The 25,787-nt window shown below is 51.1% G+C and overlaps 7 protein-coding genes across 7 annotated transcripts; 5 read left to right on the top strand and 2 right to left on the bottom strand.

Moving 5' to 3' along the window:
* The first annotated feature begins 663 nt into the window (after positions 1 to 663).
* BO95DRAFT_440589 (basic helix-loop-helix domain-containing protein) lies at positions 664 to 2,572 on the top strand. Its single transcript, XM_025585994.1, has 2 exons — positions 664 to 1,680; positions 1,755 to 2,572. The coding sequence occupies exons 1-2, from the start codon at positions 1,120 to 1,122 to the stop codon at positions 2,343 to 2,345; spliced, it is 1,152 nt and encodes a 383-aa protein (XP_025444771.1). The 5' UTR covers positions 664 to 1,119; the 3' UTR covers positions 2,346 to 2,572.
* A 2,405-nt stretch (positions 2,573 to 4,977) lies between these two features.
* On the top strand, positions 4,978 to 5,313 carry BO95DRAFT_357321 (uncharacterized protein; the record flags this gene model as incomplete). Its single annotated transcript, XM_025582349.1, has 1 exon — positions 4,978 to 5,313. One exon carries the CDS (start codon positions 4,978 to 4,980, stop codon positions 5,311 to 5,313), a length of 336 nt encoding a protein of 111 aa, XP_025444770.1.
* A 3,428-nt stretch (positions 5,314 to 8,741) lies between these two features.
* On the top strand, positions 8,742 to 9,315 carry BO95DRAFT_461329 (uncharacterized protein; the record flags this gene model as incomplete). The annotated part of the gene is made up of 4 exons (XM_025588814.1): positions 8,742 to 8,837; positions 8,893 to 8,917; positions 9,036 to 9,074; positions 9,137 to 9,315. 4 exons carry the CDS (start codon positions 8,742 to 8,744, stop codon positions 9,313 to 9,315), a joined length of 339 nt encoding a protein of 112 aa, XP_025444769.1.
* Positions 9,316 to 15,975: 6,660 nt separating this feature from the next.
* BO95DRAFT_429633 (uncharacterized protein) lies at positions 15,976 to 16,374 on the top strand (the record flags this gene model as incomplete). The annotated part of the gene is made up of 1 exon (XM_025584902.1): positions 15,976 to 16,374. One exon carries the CDS (start codon positions 15,976 to 15,978, stop codon positions 16,372 to 16,374), a length of 399 nt encoding a protein of 132 aa, XP_025444768.1.
* Positions 16,375 to 18,947: 2,573 nt separating this feature from the next.
* BO95DRAFT_61012 (uncharacterized protein) lies at positions 18,948 to 19,693 on the top strand. The gene has a single exon (XM_025592089.1). The coding sequence runs from the start codon at positions 19,065 to 19,067 to the stop codon at positions 19,578 to 19,580; it is 516 nt and encodes a 171-aa protein (XP_025444767.1). The 5' UTR covers positions 18,948 to 19,064; the 3' UTR covers positions 19,581 to 19,693.
* Positions 19,694 to 21,027: 1,334 nt separating this feature from the next.
* On the bottom strand, positions 21,028 to 22,652 carry BO95DRAFT_461325 (putative ethanolamine kinase; the record flags this gene model as incomplete). Its single annotated transcript, XM_025588813.1, has 5 exons — positions 21,028 to 21,202; positions 21,277 to 21,638; positions 21,701 to 22,170; positions 22,278 to 22,389; positions 22,482 to 22,652. 5 exons carry the CDS (start codon positions 22,650 to 22,652, stop codon positions 21,028 to 21,030), a joined length of 1,290 nt encoding a protein of 429 aa, XP_025444766.1.
* Positions 22,653 to 24,225: 1,573 nt separating this feature from the next.
* BO95DRAFT_408737 (chord-domain-containing protein) lies at positions 24,226 to 25,548 on the bottom strand. Its single transcript, XM_025584117.1, has 3 exons — positions 25,426 to 25,548; positions 24,767 to 25,283; positions 24,226 to 24,669 (listed from the first exon to the last, which is right to left on the bottom strand). The coding sequence occupies exons 1-3, from the start codon at positions 25,535 to 25,537 to the stop codon at positions 24,357 to 24,359; spliced, it is 942 nt and encodes a 313-aa protein (XP_025444765.1). The 5' UTR covers positions 25,538 to 25,548; the 3' UTR covers positions 24,226 to 24,356.
* Positions 25,549 to 25,787: the final 239 nt, after the last annotated feature.

Below are 25,787 nucleotides of genomic sequence, written 5' to 3'. Positions count from 1 at the left end.
TTTTCCCTTTCCCCCTCATTTTCCCTTTTCCCGCTGCACTGGACGAGTTCAAGTGGAACCTAGACATAGGTTACGGCACAAGACTGCATACCGTCCACGGTACTTACTCGATCATGATCAACGGCATCATCACTACTAGTAGATAAAGTAGATTGCTTTGTTGGAGAGGGATTAACCACCTCAGATAGTGGAACGTCCTCCGTTTAGGGTTTGGCGTACTTGGAAGGAAGTCTAGAAGTAAGGAGTCAAGTGGCTACGCAGCCGATAAGAAGAGGGAACGGGAGCACGAGTGCCAGGAGGCCTCAGAGACTCGGCCATTTGGCCCCGGGCGGTCTTTCGGTCTCGTGCCCTTTCCGCCGCCGCTGTCCGGCCAATGATGGGCGTCTCGTCCGCCGCGTGGGCTTCCCTAAGCACGCGACACACTTGACTGGGTGTCTCTTCAGCAAAGGTTACAGATTGGATTTCATATGTCGATCATCCTGTTTTCTAAACTAAATTATAGGTAACTTACTGTACTTCGGGACTTATTGCGACCATCATACTTGTCCGGGTAACTGTAGATTAAGTAATGATTAAGTACCTACCCTACCTTAGGACCAGACCATTATCGTGATCCTCCTCATACTCCTCCTCCTCCTCCTCCTCCTCCTCCTCCTCCTCCTCCTACTACTTACTACCTTCCCCCCTCCCTCCCGTTCCAGGAACACTCTCGTCTCCCTACCCTCCTTAGATATCATCACTCTCCCCTCCTTTCTCTATCCTCTTTGGCTTTGATCTATGATAATTAAACATAAAACTTTTCCTTCTTGACCTCTGTGGTGCGAATTAAGCCTTCTCTCCACTCCTCCTATACTGTCGTTCTCGCATCGCCTCTCAACTACTACCTCCCGCATTACTCCTCTTCTCTACCGGCAAGCAAGACTGTACAACCTCGCTGCGGGGGGTCGTTCAACATACCCTTCACCATTGGCCCCGTCTCACTCGCATCTCCACTAGTTCAACCCGTTTCCATTCAGCCAACGCATCTATTGGCGAGCAGTGTCAGGTCGACAGCCAACCTTGCTCAACCCCCTCCCGACTCAAATCATGTCACGGTCTCGTCTGCCACCGACACCCGCCATGTCCGGGGAGCTCACCGTCAAGGAGCAGTCCTCGGTGGATGCGGCCGACACCTTTGCTCTGCCTCCTGCTGCCATGAGCCCTGTTCGGATGGTCGCTGCCAGCCGAAGGTCCTCCAAGTCGGATCCTGCCCTCTGCTTTCCTGCGTCCCCTGCCTCGCCCAATACCACCATGGGCAGCATGGCCAACTCGCCGCGTCAGACGGGAATCAAGCGACCCCTGGAAGAATTTAATCTGCCACCACCGCCGACCCGCACCCGCAAGATCATCCAGATGAAGCCCAAGACCCAGAACCAGCCCAAACCCGCCGCGCCGCCTAGCAGCAAGGCCTCCACGAAAGACAACGCCAGCAAGGCCTCTGCCAGCAATGCAGCTCCCTCAAACTCCAAGAAGAAACAGCCCAGCGCCACAAGCGCAGCCGGTCGGAAGATTGCGCGCAAGACAGCACACAGCTTGATCGAGCGCCGGCGGAGATCGAAGATGAATGAAGAGTTTGCGACCCTCAAAGACATGATCCCCGCCTGTCAGGGACAGGATATGCATAAGCTCGCTATCTTGCAGGTGTGTTCCTGTTGCCCTTTCGCCCGGTTTTCGACCCCTGTTTTCTGATCGCTAATGAGCCCCGATGTACCTAGGCAAGCATTGATTACGTCAACTACCTGGAGCAATGTATTTTAGATCTGAAGACCGCGGGTGGTCCTGCAACGAGAGTCTCTCCATCCATGGCGCCGGCCCCACCCTCTCCAGCATCTCCGGAGGCTCTTGGAGAGGAGTCAGGACTTTCATCTTCGGCTTCGGTGTCTCCAGAGCTTCTCCCGACTGATTCCTCGGCCTCTAATACGACTTCACCGATATTTTCTGCACAGATCCCGACGCCTGCTCCCGGATCACTTCCTGACCTCCGATGCTTGTTCGCGACATTCTCTGCCTCAGAACCAGTCCAGCCCGCCGCCCCAGAGACGTCCCGCTCGGCACGTGGCTCGTGGGCTGCATCGACCAGTACCTCCCCGGGCCTGCCACCGCAGTACGCCATGACATCTCCAGCCGATGTCGACCATGAAGCGTCGGCAGCCTTGCTCATGCTGAACCGTGACTGTCGGGGATCCGTGGGATCGGTCCATGACGCGCAGGCACCTCCTGTCCCGATCGCGCGGGAAGACCACAGCCAGGGGCAAGATCCGCAAAAGAAGCTGGGCATGAGTGTGAAAGATCTGCTCATATCTTAAGTCTGTATTTCTAGCATGTTTTTCATGGCGTAAAAAGTTTAGTACGTGGTTCGGCGTGTGGATAAGCGTTGTTCAAACAGAAAGAGAGCGGATCGGCGTTCTTTGGGCAGGATGATATGTCGGATTTTGTTTGTTCTATATATGCAGGCTGGACCAGTATAAGTAACGATGACGTTCTGGATAAGGTTCAATAGCGATGATCTAGATACCCATAAGCTAGTTGCGAATCGCTTCAACCCACACCCTTCAGAAACCAGAGAGAAAGCCAATTGTCAAGCAAGGTCGTAGAACCGACTAGACAATGTCAAGATAAAATAAACCACAACCTGCAAACTTATCTACTGCAGTAGCGTAGCGAAGTGGTCCCCGTCCGTTAGCCCCACCCGGCCATGGCAATCAAGCATTGCATTGCACCAACCGAGCCTAGAGCCCCCGTCCCCACCCGGGCCTTCTTCAGTGACAGTGACAATAAGAAGCCGAAGCAGAGATCCGCTCGCCAAAAAGGAAGCCAACACCTAATCCCTGGCCCAGACCTCACCCTACCCCCTAGCAAAGAATGCAACGACAGCCTAGCGCAACCCTGCGATCAGCATCGAGTCACTTGACCGACCGCGGTCCGGGTGAGCGTTGCAGCCCAGAACAGCCTACCCACTTAACAGAAGTGTGTGGCTGCCCCTCCCCCTAAAACCCCCTGGCCATCAATTCCCGGACTGGACTGGACTGCACTGCACTGCATTACACAAAACCGATTCCTGCACCAACGAGAGGCTAGAATAAAAGGGGTCTCGACCTTGAGTGCCCTGGCTTCTGCAGCTGCAGTCGATCTTGCCGGTTACCTAGTAATCATGGAAAAAAACGTTCTTCTGGTGTTTGGTCTGGGCGCCAGCCTCTAGGAATCAGGAAGAGTTGCGCGGACGGTCCTGTGCTGTACTGTACTTGTACCCCGCAGAGAGTTTTGTTGCATGTGTGCACGCCTGCGTGCATGGTGTATGTGGCATGGCATGGCGTGGCGTGGCGTGGCGTGGGAGGGTTTCTCTTCTAGTTTCTTCTGGAGAGATTCTAGCCTGATGGTCAGTTTTGGCGGTTGACTTGTTTGTGCCGTGTGTGTGTGACCTCGATGGGGGCATGGAAAGTTAGAGGTGTCGAAGCCGAGGAGAGGGACGCTTTGTTAGTTAAACCCAGTATCAGAGAACCGTTCGCCTAGCGACTTTGTCTATCGCAACAAAACAAGCTACAGTGTAAAATAATCCGGTCCGGACACACAGATAGTAATCCAGCAACCATCGACACCACAGTCGGCCTCCTATCTCCCTTTTCCTATAGAAACATCATAGCATGCATTCCACACATTCTGCAAGGTGTCTCACGAGTTTCTGCATAGATCTTGGCAGCACGACCTGGAATAGGCTCTGGCACTTCGCGTTGAATCGTATTGCTTGGCTTGGGGGCAATTGGGCAATTGTCCTGCTCGAGCAAATGAGTATGCGTCGAGTTTGTTCCGCGACGTTGCGTTGACCGTTATTCCATATGCTTCCTTAATAATAAACCCCTTGGCGCGAATTCTTCCGTGATCCATCGAGTAGCCAAGGATTGCAATGGCTGGGATCACCGATGCTGGGATACGGAGAAGGACCCTAGGGTTGGCTGGTTGGTTGAGAACCTGGTTCACGGCACAGGTGTGCGCATGCATTTGACTTATCACCCACTTTTGTTTTTCCCAGATAAGCATTTCGGGTTTGGCCTGTGCGTGAGACAATTACTTTTGTACCCGCAGGGAAGGTAGGCCACTGGCAATGCTCGGCGATCTGGAAAAATCATAGGCTAGTTTACTCGGTAGTTACGCTTCTGCTTATGGGTGGAGGTTAGACTGCAATGGGTTGTTGTGATAGCGACTCGTTTGGAATAGAATAGGGCAAAAAAAAAGAGTTTTCTTGTTGACGTATTTTGGGCCTGACCGCGGAGATCCTCTGGCCCTTTCTCCCCCACTAATCCACCGTCCAGGTTATGGTTTGTGCTGATCTACACAGTACAATCGTGGAAATCCATCGAGGGCGCCGCGCCCGACTTGTCGTAAGATGACGTGGGGTGGGCGAACCACTTGCCTGCCAGGCGATTACTTAGTAATTTCCCGTTCGGTTAGTTAGTTATCGGCTGTTGAAAGGTAGGGTGTTCTTTATGCCAAAAAGCTGCAAAGAAGGAGACAAGGAGCCGGCGGGGTTGGTCGACATAGACGTTTCTTGAATGGCAACCAGTCCCATCATTCTCTTTTTCAAATCGCCATGATAATACTACATTGTATGCAGCAGGAGGCAGGGTCAGACTATCATTCTTGAGAACCTGAAAGTACAGTAGTTCCCCCCCTAACCCCCCCCTTTAAAGTCTTAGCATCCACTAGTGTGGCCCATGGGCGCGATGGCAAAGTCCCCGCAGTGCCGACATTCCGTGATGTGCAAGACTAAACGGACTGGTGACTCCCCGCCCGAGTCCCGTGGCCCGTCCCAAGCATCGTATATATTCATCCTTGAACCTCCCCCTCCCCTGTTGATCGCTCTCATTCTTCGGTTTCCTGATCCATGGCCTCGGAAATCATCCCCTCTCCAATCCCGCGTCATTCCAGCTTCCCACCCTCATCATGTCGAGCAAGTTTCCCTCCCAAGAGCGCAAGAAGAATGCCCGGTCCATCGCCTCGGAGGACCCCTGGAAGGTCGACATTCCCTTCGGCCCGCCGCGCATCTCCCACTTTCCCAGCAGCAAGATCAGCCGCATTCGCAACACCTTACAAAAATTCTCTCCCTCCGCCCGGGCCGAGAAGGAACTCCTCAAGCAGAAGAACCGGTACAAGATCCCCCTGACCGAGCGCAATGTCGACGCTTTCGTGACGGAGCAACTGGTCACCGATGCCTGTCACCCGGGCCAACATTCGCCAGAATTGCAGATCTCGGCTTGGCTGGAGCAACTGTCATACTGAGAGAATGGGAATGCTTGATGCTGTACCGTCGTACGGTATGGGGGCAGCACATTGTTACCTGCTTTGTCGGGGTCTCTTTGTGCCCCAGCCCCCACACCATCCCTATTCTTTCTCCACGTCCTTGGGTCGATCGATACAGACCGGACAGAAACCCATCAACGACCGCGCCAACCCACTGCCAAGAATGCAATATGAAGTCTTGCGCACCCACGTCAGCCTTCTTGGCAAGTCAAAGAGATATGACACCTCTTTTTCGAGTTCAATTGCGAAAGGACAAGACGGGACAAACCAAGTGGATAGTCTATCTATCTATGCATGGCAGTGGTGCCGAGAAATGACCCTTGCCGGGGGGTCAACGTCATTCACCTGGGCGCCGAGCCGCGCCCGGCCCCCGCCAAGTATGCAGGTGTCAACATCCATGCATTTCCGGGTGTGGGGTGCGCTCCAACAATCAACAATCCCTACTTTACCGACCATCCACCCTGGGCTGGGGACTTTCTGGAGTCGAGCATATCCGGGGTTGGTCTCACATTGTTCATGGTGGCTGCTGGTATGGCCTTTTACTTTCATTCCCCCACTTTTGGTCTAATATCGTCTTTAATGGTACTTCTTTTCTTTTGTTTGGGCCTGAGTCTTTCTCCAGTTTTGGACTGCGTGAATCCCCTGCACGGACAAGATCATTGGCTATCTTAAGCGACAAGCGATTTGGTTTATTGGAAGTTAGCCTTTATTGGCGAGGTGCTTGGAGTTTGGCGAATTCTTGTGGTCTCTTGTGATGTTTCTGGTCTGGTCTTTGCCAGGCTTGCTGTTTTTCTATTGGCACATGGGCTACATCGAATTTGGGCTCTATGCTTGACAATCAATCTATAATACATTTTTAGAGAGATGTTCACACTCATCGTAGAATTATCGCATTTCTGTCTACTTTGCTGACCTAGGATAGGGGGCCAGCTGTCCGATTCCTCCGCCCGGATCGAGCTTCAACAACAGGCCGAATGATATAGCTGCTTGATTGGCTGAGACTAAGAACGCTGTGAATAATGGCCAAGGTGAATGGACAAGTACACAAGTATTAGTGTGAACTCCCTCCATGAAACTCACGCAGAGACCACCATAAGTCTGCTTCTCATTATTGAAGCCCGGACACTAGTGAACGGTCTGTACCAGAGGCCTTGTGAATAGGTGGCTATTATTCATGATGAATGGTTCTTTTCATCCAGCCTTCGCCTACTTGATCCTCCTCCTCCTCCTCTACTCTTCCATCCTCCGGCTCCTTTCTTCTTCCACTCCACTCAACCCACTCTTCTTCCCTACCTTCCTTCCTTCCACCACTACAGCATTTCACCATACCCAGCTCCTAACAGAGTAAAACATTCTTGTTAAGCCCAAATTCTTATCAACTATACAACCCCCCCCAACAAAGCCCCTTCCACCAGTATAAGCTCGTGACTTCAAGCCACACCTACTTCCAGAACCATATACCACCAGACGAAAATGACTGCCCAACTTGAAAATGAAGTCTCATGCTTCGTGGGCCGTCAGGCTCATATCCGCCAAGCCGAGAGATGCAGAATCCTGCTACACTAACCGAACGTGAGTCACCTTAACCTGCTTCCAGAACAAGACTAACCCCTCGCACACCGACCAGTCAATGAACGGATTCAGTCCCGTTCCTCGTCTTCAAGCTAGAAGTGGATGTATTCTTCTATATACATTGCAAAAAGCCAAGCAAAAAGAGTACCGATCGTGTGGACATTGCGGGCTGGCATTTTGATTCCAAGGAACGCCTTACAATAAGGTACTTCGTCTTCGTCCCTCTGCATAATCCCTGGCTTGCGGGATGTCATACGCAGCTATGCGTTTGGCTGTATCAAGCCAGGGCTTCTTCTGCTGTTAGGCTGGCAGAGCCTGCAGCCGAAGAAAAAGCACACCCGAACTATTTGCGGAGGATACTGTACATCCCAGGCAAGAAGGGGGAAAGGGAACAAGATCTTTGGGTCTAACCAGGACCAAAAATACAAGGTAAGCTTGGGACAGGCATCGCTGGTCTATGTGGCTTGGTTGCTGATCGCTTCTAGCACTGCACTCCGTGTGGTGAATTCAGACGCGCTGTGTGCCTCCCGTTTTGTACAGCATGGTATGCTTCTTGCCCTGTCAGAAGACCAGAGTTCTCGAACTTGACTACTTTGCATGCTTTTCAATCGTTGAACAGAACAGTTCTGTGACACTAGCAATCCTGGGTGTGGCTTGGGTGTGGCCTACTGCTTACACTACTGCTATCCCTTTCTGCGACCCCGATACCAAACGTGCGGTTGCTGTTTATCACATTCAGCGCCTGGAGGACTTCTCCGTTTGAAAGTGCAACAACAGAAGATATTTGGAGAGACATCTGGAGGTGTCTTCACCCGTCTTGTATGATGCATGCCTTTCCCTCCGCGACCCTTCTATCTCGTCCGTCAGATCGCTAACAGTAATAGCTCGCTTCGAACCTCAATTTTGAAGTTGAACCTCTCCATGAAAGTATCTCAGCCATGAGATACAACATGCTTCCAATGCTATTATCCTGATAAGCAACGACGTTTACGCAACTTATTGGCTAATCCTTTCACTGAGGTACAGAAAGCTAAACGCTCTGCAGAGAAATGCCTGCGCTTGCCGCAGGGCGCGGATAAGTTAGGGCTTCGAGGCTGCAATCGATAACCGGACCAAACTTCACGACAGTGACTCAACTAACTTAATATGCGTCCACCCTTATACGCGCTATCATCTCTACGCTGAGGCTGCATATCAGACGTTAGCAGCAACGCTGGGGCTGGTTTGCCACAAAATCCGCAAAGAGGTTGCACAAGAGGTGACTCCTCACATTCGTCGTAGATCGTGAGGCTTGCACCTCAAACTATTCTCTGCAGCCCCGATACTTTCTCTCTTGCTTCTCTATCGCCGTATGTCCTTCTGGGCAACAAGTCAAAAGATGATCTTCCACTTTTGAGCCTCGACGGAGTCTTTTGGAACCTGGCTCTTTTGGTCAAGATCGAAGAGGATCTGAATACTCCACAAACAGACCAAACTTTCAGAGTTCGTGTGGCACAGCTTCTGATCCGGCTTGGCAGCGGATTTGGGAAAAAAAAAAGAGCATACCAACTTCTTGGAAGCTTATGGTTATCGAGTAGCTAGGAAGCCCAAGCCTATCTCGGAACAGACCATATTCAGATACCGACTCAAAGTTTTGATTGGTACCATTGCAGCTGATTTTTTTGGGGACTGTAAGTCGTCTACTCCCACCTTGACGCAGCCGTTTGCTAACCTCGTTAAGCAAAATTCTATTCGCGGAAGACGGCGATCAGGTTTGTATCAAATTCAAAAAATAGACGGCGGATCACCCTGCGTATCTATCGCACGGCACTCCGAGTCGCGATATATTCCTAGAGATGACAACATATGACCCTTACCGCTTAAATGTCAAACAAGATATTGAGATCTGGGAGTTGTTGCACACCAAGCCACATATCGGTGGTAGCCATGCTGTATGTTCTTCCAAGTACTCGAAGCTGCAGTGGTTATAACTAACTTCGAACACAGCGCCCATTTCTGAATCTACACAAAAGTGAAGCCTCAGGACTTATATCTATGCCGGCGATATGATCTCTTCGAAACTGCATGAGAACTTCCCAAATCTTGACGTCTCATAGAAGCTCGAGTTTGATGCTGACATAATCTGACAGACGAAGAAGTATTGCAATACCGCAACGCGATTCCCATGCGTACTTGTATCCTCGAATTCCAAGATATGTGGGAGGAGGGGCGCGGCTCACTGCTTTCTCAGCCGACGTCCTATCTGCTTATGAGGCCGAACTATCGAATCTCGGCTACGAAGACGGACCGATTTCCGAAGGATACGAGAGTCTGATGGACGCGCACGTTGCAAAAGACTATGAACACCGCGAGAGATGGGTCACTTTGGTCAGACCCAAAGCATCCATACTGCGCATGCGACATGTGTAAGAGATGATAGTTGACGTCTCCATGGTCGACACTCACCCCTTGCTCCTGAGATTTGCAACTGGCGTCATTCTTGCTGACAACATAGAAGAAGGGGGAGCAGAACTCGCTGATGACATAGACTACATTCATCTGCCTGGGGATGTGGGATTCACGCATGATGCAGAGCCAGAAACTTTACTCTGCAACCATTGATGAAGCAGAATCCTCAGGAATAAGCACGAATGGGATGAGCACTTGTGCCAGATCGCACGGCTTATCTTGGTCGGAAACAAGAATTACCTTTCCCAGAGACACTTGCAATGCGGGCACAGATAGATTCTGAACGGCCAACGTCTTCGAGAATCTCAAAAAGGGAAGATACTTGCATGAGATGTCTGAAGGAGGAGCAGAACCAGCTTTCAAAATGCTTATTGCGTGTGGCCTCGGCGTGCTGGGATGGGCTACCTCCAGGGGATTTTGCGGCTAATAATTGGATGCATTGACAACTGTCCTAGACCGAGCCCGCTTTGCTATAATCGGAGTCTATGCGCTGGGGTTGCCAATTAGTCACATGCCTGGACATCCGTGTTTACAAGTTAGGAGATGTGACAGGGTAGGACTGCCATTCAGGACATGGCATAGAGCTCATGTTGCAGAGAGCGCGTCGTTTTCTTCAAGGTGCAAGCCTTTCCAGCCATGACGCCTTCATCATACATGAAGCAGTTGCTTCTCGGGATCTGCTCGACACTAGTCATGATCATCTCAGACCATGCTACATTCATTTTGAGGAGTTACGCTGGTATGGTGATAAAGATGCCTACCGTGAAATATGAGATGGCTTATGAAGTGTTGTCCGATCGCTTTTCCAGTGATGTGACTGCCATGGGAGTCCCAGGTCATCAATGGCCAGGACGTGGTGATGAAGGTTGTTTCTGGTAAGGTTAGGGATAAAGTCCCTGTCTTGAAGCAATCTCTCCCCCGGCCGCATCCCCCGGTCCATCCTGAAGGTCAGCAATGACCAGGATGTCAATGTGAAAGAAATTTCTCTTCCGGTCGGCACTGAAGAGAATGTGTTTGAGCCAGCGCGGTTCAGCAAAAATTCTTGTAGTCTCTTCACGAGCTATCTAGATCAACAGATATAGCTCTCTCATCAAGATGAGTTCTTTTCTTCCATGACGCTTCCTGAGCACATGATGCATCTGGTAAGCTTCGCGAATCGCAACTTATGATGCAAAGACAGAAACGCGATTGATTAACCCCCTGCCATGCTTATAGCAAGGCAAAGAGGGAGTCGGAAAACTGCTGAAGCGGAGCATGAGACCTGTGTCCTTGTTCACATTGGTTTACACATCTGGGGAGTATCGACAGTGGACAGCTGCATATCGTATCTCCTAGTCTCATTCGACTTCGAGACATCATGGGAGTTCTGGCTTGACCGAGCAAATCATGAATTGCCTCCGAGAAACCAAGCCACTATCTATGGCTTGGGATTTCTTGCTTGTACCTGCTAACGTCCAGAGAAACCAATCCCGCATCAACCCCGCGGGCCATCACTCTTCTCACATTTCTACAAGCTGCACCAGCGTAGAGAGGGCTGGCACTGCCCAAGTCCATGTTAACCCAGCTGTCAGCAGTCGCCTCAGCAAATGCTGGGTTTGACAGAATCGCACCGATCTGTCCAATGCAAGAACCACGAAAGGAAACAAAACACGGTGCAAGCCACTATAGGGGGGAAACTGCGAAGAAAATTGCTAGGTCTCATTGCTGATTGATTTCGGTCTAGAGCCTGCACAAGAGCTACTGTCGATATGTGCTCGTCACTTAAAGCACTATGAGAAAGCCCAGCAGCTAGAGACCTCTCCGGTTGCTAGACTGACTCGCTCCAATCATCCCGTCAAGAGACTCACTGCGCAGAGACGGTTTAGACCTACCTCTGCGGAATTTCTTGAATGAGCGCATCTACAATATGTTGCTCAAGTCAACATGTGATCAACAACCCAAGATCAAGCGTGGCTGGATGGGTCTATACAACACTGATGCCAAATGTCAGTAAAACATCCAACCAGTTCACTCCTAGCCATGCCTCCAGGTATCTATGGTGATCATCCATTTCGGCCGGATTCGAATTTCCTTCTCCCCTACAACAGGGGGTCATCCAACCCCGGGCTGCCGTGTGAGAGACAACCCGATAACTATCATTTTCTCGATTCGATACAACTCGGCAAGAGAATTCCAGACGGATAGCAAGCGTATCTGGGCCATTTGCCGAGCCAGCTACGAGGAGCGAGATGTGGCCATCCTCTTTCTCGCAGATGGTACAGGTTGCTCAATGCAACACAAAGACGATAGATCGCCTCTTTCTGCAACGCATTGCGCTGTGCATTCACGGTCGTCTTACTGCCACGGCCCTACTCAAATGGCGGTGCTTATGCATACGCAGGTGGGACGTGTGCAGTCCAGAAATAGGCCGGGAAGAAGTCAAACAATACCTCACGTTTGGCCTTGGATAGAGCTAATCTTGCTACTGACCATGTTTTGCCTCATTAGACGACGGCAGACACCGAGGAGGCATACAATTATGCTGCAGCTCAGATGAATCACTATTACGATCAGCGTCACAAACCAATATCATTTGTGAAAGAGATTCTTGCCGACCTCACACATGCGAATCATCAAAGGCAAAACCAATCAGCATTACGTGAGCCCGCTGCGAGTCCTTGAGCATGTCGGCATGTTGGCGTATATGCCCACCACATCGAAGATCCATCCTGTCATTACGTACGGATGATCCGGAAACCCACCTACTTCCCTCTTTTGCATTACTAGAAATGCAATGGATCCTACATAGAGTGCTAGCGATGAGTGGAGCTGCGAAGTTCGCGACATCGGATGGTGGTGTCTTTGATGTCGAAATTTATATCCCCGTTTCGGATGAGGAGCTGAGAAGCTTAGAACGCATGCAGAGTGTTTCCGAGCATAAGGAAGATTCAATCGGTTTTCGAGATGCCATTACGAGCAAAGCGCGACAAAATGAATCAAAATGAATCAACTTCAGCCCCGGCTATGCGCAGCAACAGCAACAGCTAACTTAGGCCGACCTTACTGCATTGAAATAGAGAGTCCAAATGCCAACGATTCGCTTGGCGAGTTTGAAGGATACACGGTAATCGAAGACGCATTTTGCATTTTCCCATACCTACAACATCATCTCATCTGTGAAACATGGCATATTGCTTTGTCGAAGTAACCCGAGAGGCCCGCTAATGTCTGCCTTGAATTCGAAAGACTACTCACTGCTTTAGGTGATTTGAGACGAGTCGGTCTGCAACAAACGCTCGTCGGACAAATCAATATGCCATGTATCGTTCCAGGCTGAGAAAAACGCCCGCAATCACAGAGGTTTGGATAATCAGCCAGCCTAGGATTGAGCCCATGGACCCTCGATAAGAGGAAGGTTCCACTTCCAGGAGGCTGGCTGGTTGAACAATACGAGACGGCCTGAATATCCCTTGAGCTTATCGCTGCTTTGAGATATTCGTCACAGCAAGGCAGCAAGGATGCCGGTGGACTTAGTGAAGGCGAGGCGTGGCTTCACTGCAACGTAGGGACGGCAGCGGATGGAAGCTTTACCCTCGTGGAATGCCTGCTACCTCAAACTGAGTCCATCGACCCACCAGCTATAACATTTTGCATCGACACAGTCGAATGGGACCATTCTGAGGTCAGAGGGCCAATGGACATGCAGATCTGCAAACATGATCCCGGCTGCTCCCCACTCCCACAAATGTAGTCCAGTTCATTGCGGAAGTCATCGAACAGCGTGTGCAGCATCTCCGGCTAAGCCTCGAGACCCGAGCGCGGGAGATGGCAGGCTCACCTGAAGCACGTCTGAGGAGTCGTCACGGCAGCCCGGCCTTCAAGGAACCTTCTGCTAATACTAAACGGGTGAAGAATCGGATCAACTGGCAAGGAAAACCTCCGGTCCACTATCGAAAGGCTTCGGGAAGACACCCTGCGCCTCGCGGATGTTCATGGTTGCCACATTGTTCGCGGCTGGACGCCCTGTGCTCGCGGAGAATCTGCAATGGTGGCTGTAGATGAGGCGCCGATGTAGCTAGTCCTAGCCGGCTCCAGACCTACAGCAGCACTGCTCATCAGCGGTTGTAATGGGTATCCCCTGGCTTTCTGTACAGATCGTATCCAGTCATTGCCAAGCTTCGTCCTGAACTCCACAGGTTCAGGACTCTGACAAAAAGGCTTTAATAGATGTTTCTCACTCACCAAGACAGCATCTCGCCGTCTTGCTTTGCATCTATCACTGATACAGAAGTCCATTAACCATTGAAGATGAATAGATTGATGATACTCCCCACCCACCCCCCAGCAGCAGCAGGAGCCAAAGCAGCAACAAGAGCAGACCCTTGCGGCTCTGATAGATGAGATATAGTTTCTTCAGGGACGCCTTGATGATGCACGGTTCGTAAAGGAGATCGACCATGATCTGATGAATGTCAGGTGTGATGCAAAAAGGATCTCCTTGCGTGACTCCCATTAACCGAACACGAGACGCGGCAACCTCGGGATGTACCGGGACGGAAACATGCTGTTTCACAGGGTGACTAACAAGGCGGACAGTACGGGATGGCGCCGACGCTGATCGGCCTGATCGACCACGGCCTGCGCGCCCTGGACACACTGTTGCACGTCGGGCGCAGGGTCGGTCTGTTACTGGGCCACATCCGGCGGCTGCTTTACATTGCGAGGGAGGTGGCCCGGCTCGGAGGGGAGATCGTGGCGGCGGTTGCAGGTGGTGGGGAGGACGGGGAGGATTTGACAACTCGTCCCTTCATCAATACCTTTTTTGTTTTCACGGGTACGCATCGCAGGAAGAGCACATTCTTTGGACTAGATACACTTTCAAAAGGCCTTCTGAAACAGATGGCTTACCATGTCGCTTGGGTGACCTGGCTTGAGCACATTGACGCGCTTGTACCACCTCCGGGTCAATTCAATCTTGATACTCAGCGACAAAAAATCGCAAACTATTAGCCTAGACATTCTTCTCGGAGATGTGGAGGCACGTCGCCCACGGACTCATTGCCGGTCATCCGGCTGGTGCAGCGCGAGGAGGTTGGAATCCGACTAATGACCTTGCTAGTCCGAAATGGCGCTGACCGATGCGTCACGCTTCTCTGGTGATAGCTTTTGCTAAGACCCTTGAAACCTAAGTACTATTGGGTCCAAATCCCGAGCACCGACCTCGAACTAAGCATCAAAGAGCTCAGCGTGCTATTTTGTACTAAGCTGGTGCTGTATTCTTCCGCTGAGACAGGGCTAGACGCCTCGGGAGCACAGAATCTAGGCCAGAAGTCAAAGGCTTGCCAGTAAGTATTACGCTGGCCACCTTTGCTAGACAATTATCAGATCCAGGGCCACCTGATGATATACTAGACCTACCACCGATAATGGGTGTACATCGCTCAGGACCGTGTTGGCTCAATTGACCGTCTGATCAAGACTCGTTGGATCATAACGGACTGGATGAAGTCCCATTGCACACGGCCCAGTTGTGTCACAACCTCTTGTACCGTTTGATCAAGATACAGCTCTCATTCATTCAGCGACAGTGTGGCGTGCAAAACGCAGAGGTTCTTTTCTGGACCAGCTAGCCCTCCTACGCAAAACTCATGGGCCTGGGTACCTCGAAGTCGGGGTTGAGCAACCGTGCCCTTGGGAAATTCTGTCATGGCTGCTGCGGGGACGGACCAGCCGGGCAAGTATGGTCGAAGAACGGCAAAGTGATCCGGAGTCAGTATGATCGATACAGAGGCTGGATGTCCTTTTCGAATCAGTTTTATCTCCTTCTCAAGGCGACCCAGGTGTCGATGCTCCCGATATTGTCGCACATCTCCATGTCCAAATTTAGGCGGTCGTGTCAATCCATGGCGTGGACCAGAGCGAATGGACCATTACGCCACTTGTAAACTGCCTTCAATTTACTCCATATGGTCTATTGTCGTCTGCAGTTGGGCTTTCTTTGTTTATACACTTAGCCTGTGCTTACTACACTCATCCTCCCTCTTCTATCGAAATCTCGCAATGAAGTAGCGTTGCGGGCCACCCTGCAGCACACAGTCCTCCATTGGGGTTGTGTTGTTTCGAGCCCGCGTGTACTCATCCCAATGCTCATCCCAGTGCTTGGAAGAGCTGAATGAATTCACTCTCTACTCCCATGATGGCCAAACAGTTGAATGTCTGGGAAAATCAATCGCGTCACAACTGACACTTCAGTCATGTGTGGAAGACCACCTTGCCCGACTCATATGTTGGGTAAAAGACACAATTTTGGAAAGCAACGAAGGGGATCTTCAACAACAGAAAGACCTCAAACAGTGAGAGTGAACACGGCAGTGTGCAGACTGAAAAATATATTGCAAGAACATATGCACACCCCCCAGCAGTTGAACAATATGCTGCTAAGCAAAAGCGTTATTTGGGATTTCCGAGACAGGCTGAGGAGTCAGTCACCCAAACAGACATATTATCCTAGTTTTGGCTCGCTAGAATGACAGCAGGCGACTCCTGGCTCACAGATGTGGCATGAAGCACCTGCATCGATGGTCCTGTTCAGCATGAAGTTTACTCCCGTGGGGAGACTGTAGCCCTGAATTGGGCCCACTGATGCTGTACGAGTGGATCCAGAACCGCCACTTGATGTGGAAGTCTCCAAACTTGACTGTGCCAAGGAGGGCATACGGAACTATCTACGGTCTCCCCCAGGTCCCCGATGTCGACAAGATTCCTGAGGCCGGTAAGGGGCTCCTACGCGACAAATGCAAGCTCAAGGAAGTCCTAGCCAGTGGCTATACTTGGGGTCCTCCCGCCGATGCCCTCGAAAGTCACTGCAAGGCGAAATACAAGTTGGGGACAGTGTTGAATAAGAGGGCACGAGCGTTCCTTGGGGCCGCAGAGACTTGGTTCTTCGCGCAGCAGGACCGTTCCTTCATTGGCACACCCCTCGAACAGTGGCCTCTGCCGAACGATCTACTCCTGCGCTTGGCAAAAATCGAGCGTAACTAACCTGTGGCCTCCCTCCGATGGACTCTATCTTTTTTTCTCATTTCACTACTTCCTCCCTCCTTTTGACAACGGCGTCTAGCAATCGTCACTCGCGCTGTCTTGTTTGCAATGCTTTTTCGTTGAAGGAGAATTCCGTGTGCCTCGTATGAACGATGGAGGAAGTTATAGTCGTGCTAGATGTCTGCGCATGCGAGAGCAAAGATACTGGTACACAGGTCAATAAGACCCGCAAGGAGACTTCTCCTCTAAAATCGACAGATGCATTATCCTCTGATATCTGCCATGCTTCATCATCTCACCCCGTTCCATCGAGCGTCATCCCGAATCAGATTCACGGTTACTCAGCACCAAATCCTCAGGCGAAGCCCCTCCCATAGCGGATTAATGGAGCGCCGCAATACAGCTTCTGGGGTTGTTCAACCGAGAAGTGGTGCAGAAACCCTAATCTCAAGGTCTCAAACATTGCTCAAGCGAGGAAGTACCATCCCCCAGTGACGACGAACATCACGGCATCAATCCGTTCCTGCTGATACAACATGTCGCTATCGAGGTACCACAACAGCATCTATACAAGTCGGACTCACGGATTCCAGCAGCACATGCGTTACCGTACTCTGGAAAAATCGAGAAACAAACGTCAGGAAACCAGAACACCTAGGTCTAAAGCTTAGATTCCAAAAGATATCGGAATTAACCACATTTCACCCACCCAAAGCCTACATCTTTCTTCCCTAAGTACAAGGGTTGGTATGATCTGTGCGGTGGTGAAGCTGCCCATGCAAATCAGATCTGGATTCTGGGCCAGCAGCGCCTCAGTATCAGTATTACAATAACATGGTCCTTCTCGGCCGTGCAGTTACCAAACCGCCATCCGAAAGTCCCTGGCCGACCTGCACGTACACCTTTCCCCCGAGGATACAAATGGAACCAAGGGAAAGGCTTTCAAAGCAAACGAACTGTAAACCACATTCAACTCGACCAGATATCTCCCGAGATCTACAAGCAACAAGGGGGCATGGCGGAGAAAGGCCACAACATGAAGAACGTGAGGAAACTTGCAAAGCAAGATTCTTCGGCGACGAATCTGCATTATCTTTCCAGCCATGTGGAATCTACTCTTAACGGTCAAGCAGTTAAACAATTAGAGTATTCAGAACGTTGGTCTGAACGCAAATCCGTTTGAGCCAAACCCGGACCCTTGTATCCCCTTTGTAAATCAAGTGTTTACGACCATGGAGAATACAGGTATACCGACATCAAGAGCATTACACATTACATGATAGGGAACGACGGCCAACACTCGATATCACCGCATCACACCCGGCCTGAAGGGCGAGCATGGTCAGCATCATTCAGACGGGGGGAGCATTCAAGTGCACCCACTGGAAGGTGTACGCCTAGACGATGCGTGGGTTCTTATGGGCAATACGACTGACCTCTAGTGAAGTAAGAACGAGCCATCCGAATACCCCGCGCAGGACCTGAACCTATTGGGCTCATCAGACAGTCCAGAAAGCCAACGGGTTCTTGTAATTATCTGTTGACTACGCAGTCTGGTGCGGACCGGACCTCGAACTCATCGTGCCAGCAGTTAACCACTTCTGGATCTCATCAACCCCGCGCATGACTTGTGATGGTACCCAGTGGTCAAAGGAGGTTACCGTCCATCTTGTGCGGAAAGCAGCGCGGGATACAGGCAAAATTGGGGACTCGGCTACCCATTAAGAATGTAGACGGCTTGGACACTCCAAACGGCAAATGGCAGGTCGAGACATTCGATCCAATCGAAGAAAAAAAGTCGTGAAGCTTTTACAATCGCTTTTGGTGAAAGCCACACTGGGTTGAACTCTGGGACGACTACCTGAAGTTCAGGTGAGAATAGGCTAGGAGTGAGAAACTGCAAGAGTGGATGAAATGGCTTCAACCTCGAGAAACTCATCCGAAGTTTCGAATGGTGCACCAGGAACCTCTGTGCATTGCAGTCAAATCGCGACATACATGAATGACTGTGCTCTACTTTCAGGGGTCCTGTTCTTCTTGGACTCATCACCACTGAGAACATGAATCCAGCGACCAGTCCTCAGTTTGTCCCTCGTGACACTCCCTCCCCTCCTGACACCACCACGGATGAAGCTGTTGACTAGGCCAGTATTATTGACAGCTGGGAAGAGGAGGAGGAATCCCAGGGGGTGATCGAAGCTAATAACCGTTTTGATGCGGTCCTTAACAATCTGTCGGAGGCTGAGGCTGAAGAAAGTGCAGATCCTATGGAAGCCGCCATGAGGGATCTAGATGACATCGGAAGCTACAATCTGCAGGTCCCTTCCACCAGCAGTGATCCATCGTCGGTGACTTTGGAGGGAGAGTCGTCTCGTGCTCAGGAGAGAACCATTGACGTTGGGACTGAGGCAAATAAACTGACTATCTTCGTCGGAAGGATAAAGCAGCCCGCATAGGACACCCGGAAGGATGAAACGTATCAGATTGGTTATAAACTGAGCTTGGAAACATGAGGCTATTCGTGATCAAAGAAAAAACAAGAGAGAGAGGGAGAGAGAGAGAGAGAGAGAGAGAGAGAAGGAAAAGAAGGAGAAGTCTTAAATGAGAAGGGTCAGTCATTGTTGGAAAGAGATGCTGATGCTCTTATCCGAGACAAAAACAAAAGTTAAGAAGACCAATACCACCGAGAGATGCGCAAAAATCCTACATCGAAACTCATCGCAACAACAATGCCATTCAGAAACCCGCCACTCTTGCGCGCCAGAAAGAAGCTAGAGCTGAGAAAAAATACTACTGTGACTTTTGCAAAGCCTTCCTATCAAGGAAGGCATCAGCGCCGGGCACCTCCTCGCTCCTGCTGCCACAGTACTGACCCCAGAAGATCGGATATTGTTATAAAAACCGCATTAGATCCAGACCAGCTTCAGGCATTCATCATCTTTCCAGAGCCGGCAGAGTCTCCGACAAAAACCCATTTTATTATAGCTGACGCACCTGCAGTCCTAGCTCATGCTGAGCGCGGCGAAGACCAAATCACCAACCAAAATGCGATTAACAATTATTTCATCGGCCTACGGGCTGCTAATATACCTGATTTCAGAGCAAACATCAACACCATTCTGGATGAACTGCTTGAAACCAGGCTTGATTACTACCCCGAGGATCATATACTCGCCTTCCCTCCTCTGCTGCTTCGCGTTGACTGACCCGTTGAAAGAGCCAGAAGACCCTCACCTTCTGGAACCCCGGAGGCTTCCATGAGTGATGATTCCACCCCATCCGACTTCATTCGTCTACACTTGGAGGCGAGCAGATATTCGCTTCGACTCATCGACCTCCTCGAAACCGAGCTGTTCAAATGGGAACGCATCAATCTATCGCCTGAGAGAATTCGGGTTCGCACGGCGATACTGTTAGAGGTAGGCACCGAGTCAATCATACCCGCTGACATTCTCGATGTTGAGGGATACTCCTTCAATCCACCTCCACCCTAACCCAATGCTGCTGCTGCTATGGGTAGGGCGTGCGTGCAAACCTTCGACAACAGAGAATGCGGAGATTGAGTCGACGCGGTCTCCCAGACATTCACTCCCCTTGGGGCGAGATTCCATTTACCTAGTGTCCTGATTCTAGACAAACGCGGACGAGGCACAGTGTGTCAGATCCAATTCCCTACGTGCTGGAAAAGGCGTGGCAATTCGTGGACTAAGAACCATGTGGAATCTTTCGGAAAAGTGGAGAAGTGAATCCTTGGGGGGGGGACTATCGATATCGTTAGATGGATTGTGAAAATCAAGTGGCTTTGATATAATATCGGAAATAACCTTCGAATTATGTTACTATTCCTTGAGTTCAGATCACAAAACATACATACATATCAATGGCATCCCTGGCGAAGGCACCAGCGAGCAATACTAGAGCCCTACTTCCATTTGCTAGCCTTACAAGAAATCTGAGAGAGGACGAAACAGCTGCAGCATTGATTGGTAGAACTTGAAATAAGTAAGAAGCACTGTCAAGCCCTTCGTAGTCGGGACGGGACCCCATCATGTCTTGTCTTTTCTCTCCTTTCTTTCGTCTAACTCGGTCCAGTCCAACACGCACTTCCGCTCGCAAGGTCCCCTGCAAATCCATATCCGTGTCCGTATTAATCCGTATCCATAATCCATGACCATATTCCATACCCATATCAGCATCCCAAGCCCCCAACGGATCGAATCCCATGTCTACCGCTGGACTCAAAAGAAGAAAACCCAGACCACGATTCAACAGAAAGAAAAAGGAGAAAAAAAGTTATGGCGCACGAAGCCTCTATTTCAGACTCAAGTATCGTACCCAAGACCCCCACGGACGCTCTCACCAACCAACTCGGGGATGATGTTGAAAAAAAAGTCCCCTGTGCTTTTCTTCCCACTCATGACAGTCAAGTGCGTCGAATTCTGATTTGGAAACGTGCAGAGATGAATCCTCGCTTGTTGAATCGAAAATTTTTGGGGGGAAAATGCTTGATGTATGTACAGTAAAAAGAGGTAGTAGCTAGAATTCTAGCTGCTGTTTTCTATATTAAAAGGCGAATGCATTAGAATGGGGGGCAAGAATTTGTTAGTGCCAAGTTGTTGTCTGGTGAGACTGAGATGCTAGTCGATCTTCCGGTCACGCCTCTTGGGCCCAGCGACGCTCACGGAGGGGCATCTCTTCCTGAGCCTGGACCCGAGATCCGTCCGTCTCACGACGCCAGGCGTAGTATTCTCCGAGGCGGACCTCGGCGTAGGATGCGTAGTCAAAGTCGATCTGGGATATTTGGGCTTGGATGAGGGACCAGATTCCCCTGTAGACGTGTGATAAGTGGTCAGTGTTGATCGTGTAAGAATGCGGAAATTTTTGACTCAACGCCAGACATACCAGTATAGACCGGGGATTCCGCGGAACCGATCGACATCCTCGTAGAGGCGGTCGACGATTTCTGGCTGGAATGACTCGGGGATTCCCTTGTGGTAGCTGTAGCTCTTGACATATTCGGTCAGGAACTGGCGTCGGACGGACCGCGTCGGCATCATGTTGTAGTCGCAGTCGTAGCCACCCCATTCAGCGAAGTGATTCGCGATGTCGAAAGCAGCTGGGGAGGGGGTCGCGTATTCGTAGTCGATGAAGTTGACCGTGGCGGGTTCTTGATCTTTAGTGGTGACAGCGTGCCCGTTTTGCTTTTGCTCCGAGGGGAGGACAATGACGTTCGCACAGAGGAGATCGCAGTGGGAGAAGACCAGCTGGTGGGGAAAAAGCAATTAGAGATAGAACGACACATATCCGTGATCATGATTCTACGTACGCCGCCTTCACCAAGTCCCTTGCCATCATCCAGTTCACGCACGACCCGTTCAAGCTCCTTCTGCAGACTCAGTCTCCGCTGGCGCTGCTCCTCCGTTGCGGTGGGCAGAGCAAGGATCCATTTTTGGGTGACAGTCCAGATATTGGGTCCAGGCTGCCTGGTCTTCACCACGGACAAGCTACCTTCCTGCTTGGACTGTTGCTGATGGTCTTCTGAGTCGACGTCTACTTGTCGCGTGAGGGGTACGTTCTCGGATTCCTTCGAGGTTGCAGGAGTCCCACCGACGGGCAGGACGGCATGCCACTGCGCGAGGCGTCTAGCAACACCGCGCCAAACTGGAGGCGTCGCTAGATCCTCATGGGTAGCCGGCCGACCACGGAGGAAACGATACAGAAGGCCGTTCTTGAAGCGTGCCAAAAGCGGAGGAGCGAGGCCATAACTAGCGAGGAGCGCGTGGGAGCTCGTTTCTCCTATAGATTCGAAATTCTACTCAGCAAAGGTGTCGCAATGGGCAAGAAGGGAAGAAGAGAAAGGGGGGTCGCTTCTGGAGTAGTCCCCTTTCCCCGGTGTAGCATACTTTCGCGGTCTATAAGAATCTCTGTGTGGTTACCGTACGCTCTCATCAGTACTGCATCGTGATCTATCTGCTCCTCGGTCAAACCGGGTTTGCGGTTGATGATTTTAAGAAGCTAGACCCTCATGTTAGTCCATGGCCCTCAACGTGGATTATTTCAGACCCCGTCGCATCTGCGAGAAGAGCATGGTTTTGCGAGAAACACACCGTATTGGTGATGCCGTCCGTGAACCGCACGAATTCAATCTTGTTTTCAGGTCCCTCCCAATCAGGGTTGAGTGTGAGGATTAACCGCAATGCGGAAGCGTGAGAGTCGGCATGGTTATATGATAGGGGAATATAGCGCAGGGCCGTCCCGTTCTGCTGGCACAGAGTCATGGCAATTGAGAAAAGTTCAAAAGAAAAAGGAGCGAGGGGGATAAGAAAACGAGGTAGTGAAAGTGAAAGAAAAGTGGTCAGGGGCGTATGCGACAGGTCGACCGCAAGGTTACTAATATTAGTATTCTATGTGACTTCAAAGCGCATGTCAGTCCAGGTCCGGTAGATGATGATTGTAAGGGTTGCGATTTGTCTTGTAAAGTATTCATGTTATAGCAGAGAATAGGAAGACCAGGATACATATAGGAACTTCCGTACCAATCAGCCAAGCCCGGGAGAGCGGGTCTTGGGGGAATTTCTCCTGATACTGAGTAGAGTGGATTAGTTGAACGATCTTGCCAGCCCACGTAAGGGTCAGGAGTACGAATTGGCCGGCAATTGATACTCTGGAAGCGAGCAAGTGCGGGTGGAAGAGAAGATGCAGCAAGACCGAAGAAAGAGTGGCCACAAGGGGTAGTTGAGTTTAAGGATTGGAGGTAGAGAAAAGAAGGAGAAGGGGAACTGAAGTGGATGAGCGTTGCTGGTCTCGTGCCCAGCTTGCCACTGATTGGTTTTTGGCGGCGGGCCCTGAACGCCCCTCCTTTTTTTTCCACTCGATGCTTCAAGCCTGAGGCCCAAAGGCGACCAACCACTGCTCCTTGATCATGTGCAATGACGCAGTAGGATGAGGGGCAAATTGGTTCTTGCGCGACAATAGGCAACAGAGTATGAGACAAGATATAACCCAGGCCTTCCCTTCAGATGACCACCAATATCATTGAGGATGGAAGTGATACAAGTGAGGTAATTTGAAGTACACGTACAGCAGCAGGTTGCGCGTTGCTGTAACTGATCTAAGCCGCTTCGGGTCTCGCCTTCTCAACAACCAAAGCAGATTTAGCATGTGATTCTGCTGCCCACCTCAGATCACGTGCTTAGTGTCAAGAATGCATCACGTGCTTGTTCTCAACCCCAGCCCTAACTTCAACTCTTCTCGGTAATCCACTAGTCCCGACTCCAGTTAGTGGCTCCACCGCCGTGGACTACATAAGCCCGCCGCTGCCCGCCGCGACTTTGATGGTTTTTCTTTCTTTTTTTCTTCATCATCAGTAGCGGTTTACTTACTTTATGTTATGTAAATCTTATCGGGGCTCCGTCACCGTACGGCTTGCTGAGGGTTACCTTGTGTGGGATTTTTCTCTATGGGTCTCTCCTCCGTTCCCGGCCTTGAAGAGCAACATACGCATTCCTTTTTCCCTTACAAACTATGGCTTAGCTAGGGTTTCTGCTCGCGAGAATAGATCCCCATGCGCATAAGCTGTGGAGGAGGCGTGATATTCCAACCTTGAGCACTTTCATGTTGGTGCTTGAGGTTCTGTAACTGTAAATTCCCCTTGCTGCATGTTGCGAGGTGTCCGACGTAACTGTCGCATGTCTGCATCGTATGCTTGGAAAGCAGAGTATTCTCGGCACCATAGGCGGCTTGGATGGTGGTCTCTTTGGAGACTTTGCACTTCCGCATTGGGCTTGTGGAACCTACGCTTGACACCATCATAGCTACCGAGTACGCATCTCGTGTGTGCCTTGCTGTCATGTCTCCTCAAAGCAATCATTTCATTTCCATGCTACATATACTTTCTTATGCCATTATGTGTCGGTTCATCGGCTCTTAGCCTGTGATGGTATATTATATTTTCATAATCCGTGCCGTGCCCCCCAACGTGCTCAAGCCCTGCCAGCCTTTCCGACCTGGATGCGCTCTCCAGTCCATTTATCGTCGCTCCGCAGCACCGGCCAGCTGGTGCCGTCCGCTTTGACCAGTGTCAGTTCCAGCTTCGTCCCCATGACACGGAACTGGGACTTCTCGGCATCGATTGGTGCGAACAGCTGATAGGTATCCTTGTACCGCTTGTTGTCCGTCGTAGGAAGATCCAACTCCAAGGATGTGGCGGTGAACTGGACCTTTGCGTTCTCTTTGTCGATCTTCTTCAGGTAGAGAGAGACGTTGACGGAGGATGGCGTCTGGTAGAAGTCGTTTCTGTAGAGACCAAAGGAAAAGGAACATGTCAGCCCTGCAGTTCCGGTCACGCAGCTAGCTCTTCCGGCCCTGGGGTAGCACGGTAGCGATCACTTACCTGACAGTGTCCACCTTCTCCTCACCCGGCGGCTTGCCCTTTCCAACGAACAGATGCTTCGTCTTCTCCGTGCAGCCCTGGATCTTCAAGAACTCATCGAACTCGAGCACCCGCTTCTTACAGCAGGACCAGCCCTTGCTGCCCTCGTGGAAGATGGGTGCGCCGGGGTGGAACACGCATTTCTCGTCCTCGCGCGCCACGGCGGAATCATATCCCTTGTTGCAGCCCTTCCGGCGACAGGTGGCGTTGGCCGGGATCTCGAGATCGGGGTCGTCGGACTCGGGCTCTTCGGGAACAGGAGTAGGCGCATTGGAAGGAGGGGCAATGGCGGGCGAGATGGCATGGCGGGGAGGCTCCGCCACCGGCGTCGAGGCCGGGGCTAAAGGAGCCTCTTCGACGACCGGTTGCGGGGCAGGCTGAGGGGTATCGTCGACGGTGGAGTGTTTGCCCGTGGTGCATGGGGGGATGGCGAGGAATTCATCGAAGGTGAGAACGCGGGGCTTGCAGCATTTCCAGCCTGGGTTGTTGGATAGTGGTTAGTCCTGCGGTGCGCCGGGGGAAGTCGAGATCGGGTCCTCAAAAGTATAAGACTGGAGTATAACGAACGACTCAAACCAGGGAAGTTCGAAAATCTTCCACAAGGTCCCTGGAGATCATACCTTTTTGACCTTCGTGGAACACTGGCGGGCCGGGATGGTAAACGCAGGGCTCTTCGGGGTCGGTGAACTCCTTCCCGCAGCCCTTGTGGACACACTTGGAGGCCATGGTCATGAATGAGAGTATGGAACGGGGAGACTGAGAGAGCACCGGCTGCCTTGTCTTTGGGATGGGAGAAATAAGACTGATTTCCCTCACCGTGAGGAGAAATGCGAGTTTGTCGCATCGAAGCGCGCAGAACCGCAGCTGGAGGGCTGGCCCAAATAGGCTTAGCCCGGGGGAGCTCGAAGGTTCCATTGTTCATCCCCAACTTCCGCCCGTTGCGTTGTCCGCTCCCGCTTCTCCGTATACTTCTCTTCCTCAA

This window comes from Aspergillus brunneoviolaceus (genome assembly GCF_003184695.1).
Source record: "Aspergillus brunneoviolaceus CBS 621.78 unplaced genomic scaffold BO95scaffold_16, whole genome shotgun sequence".
Lineage (NCBI taxonomy): Eukaryota > Fungi > Ascomycota > Eurotiomycetes > Eurotiales > Aspergillaceae > Aspergillus > Aspergillus brunneoviolaceus.
The sequence above is the reverse complement of the archived record's forward strand: the minus strand, read 5'-3'. Positions and strand labels throughout refer to the sequence as shown.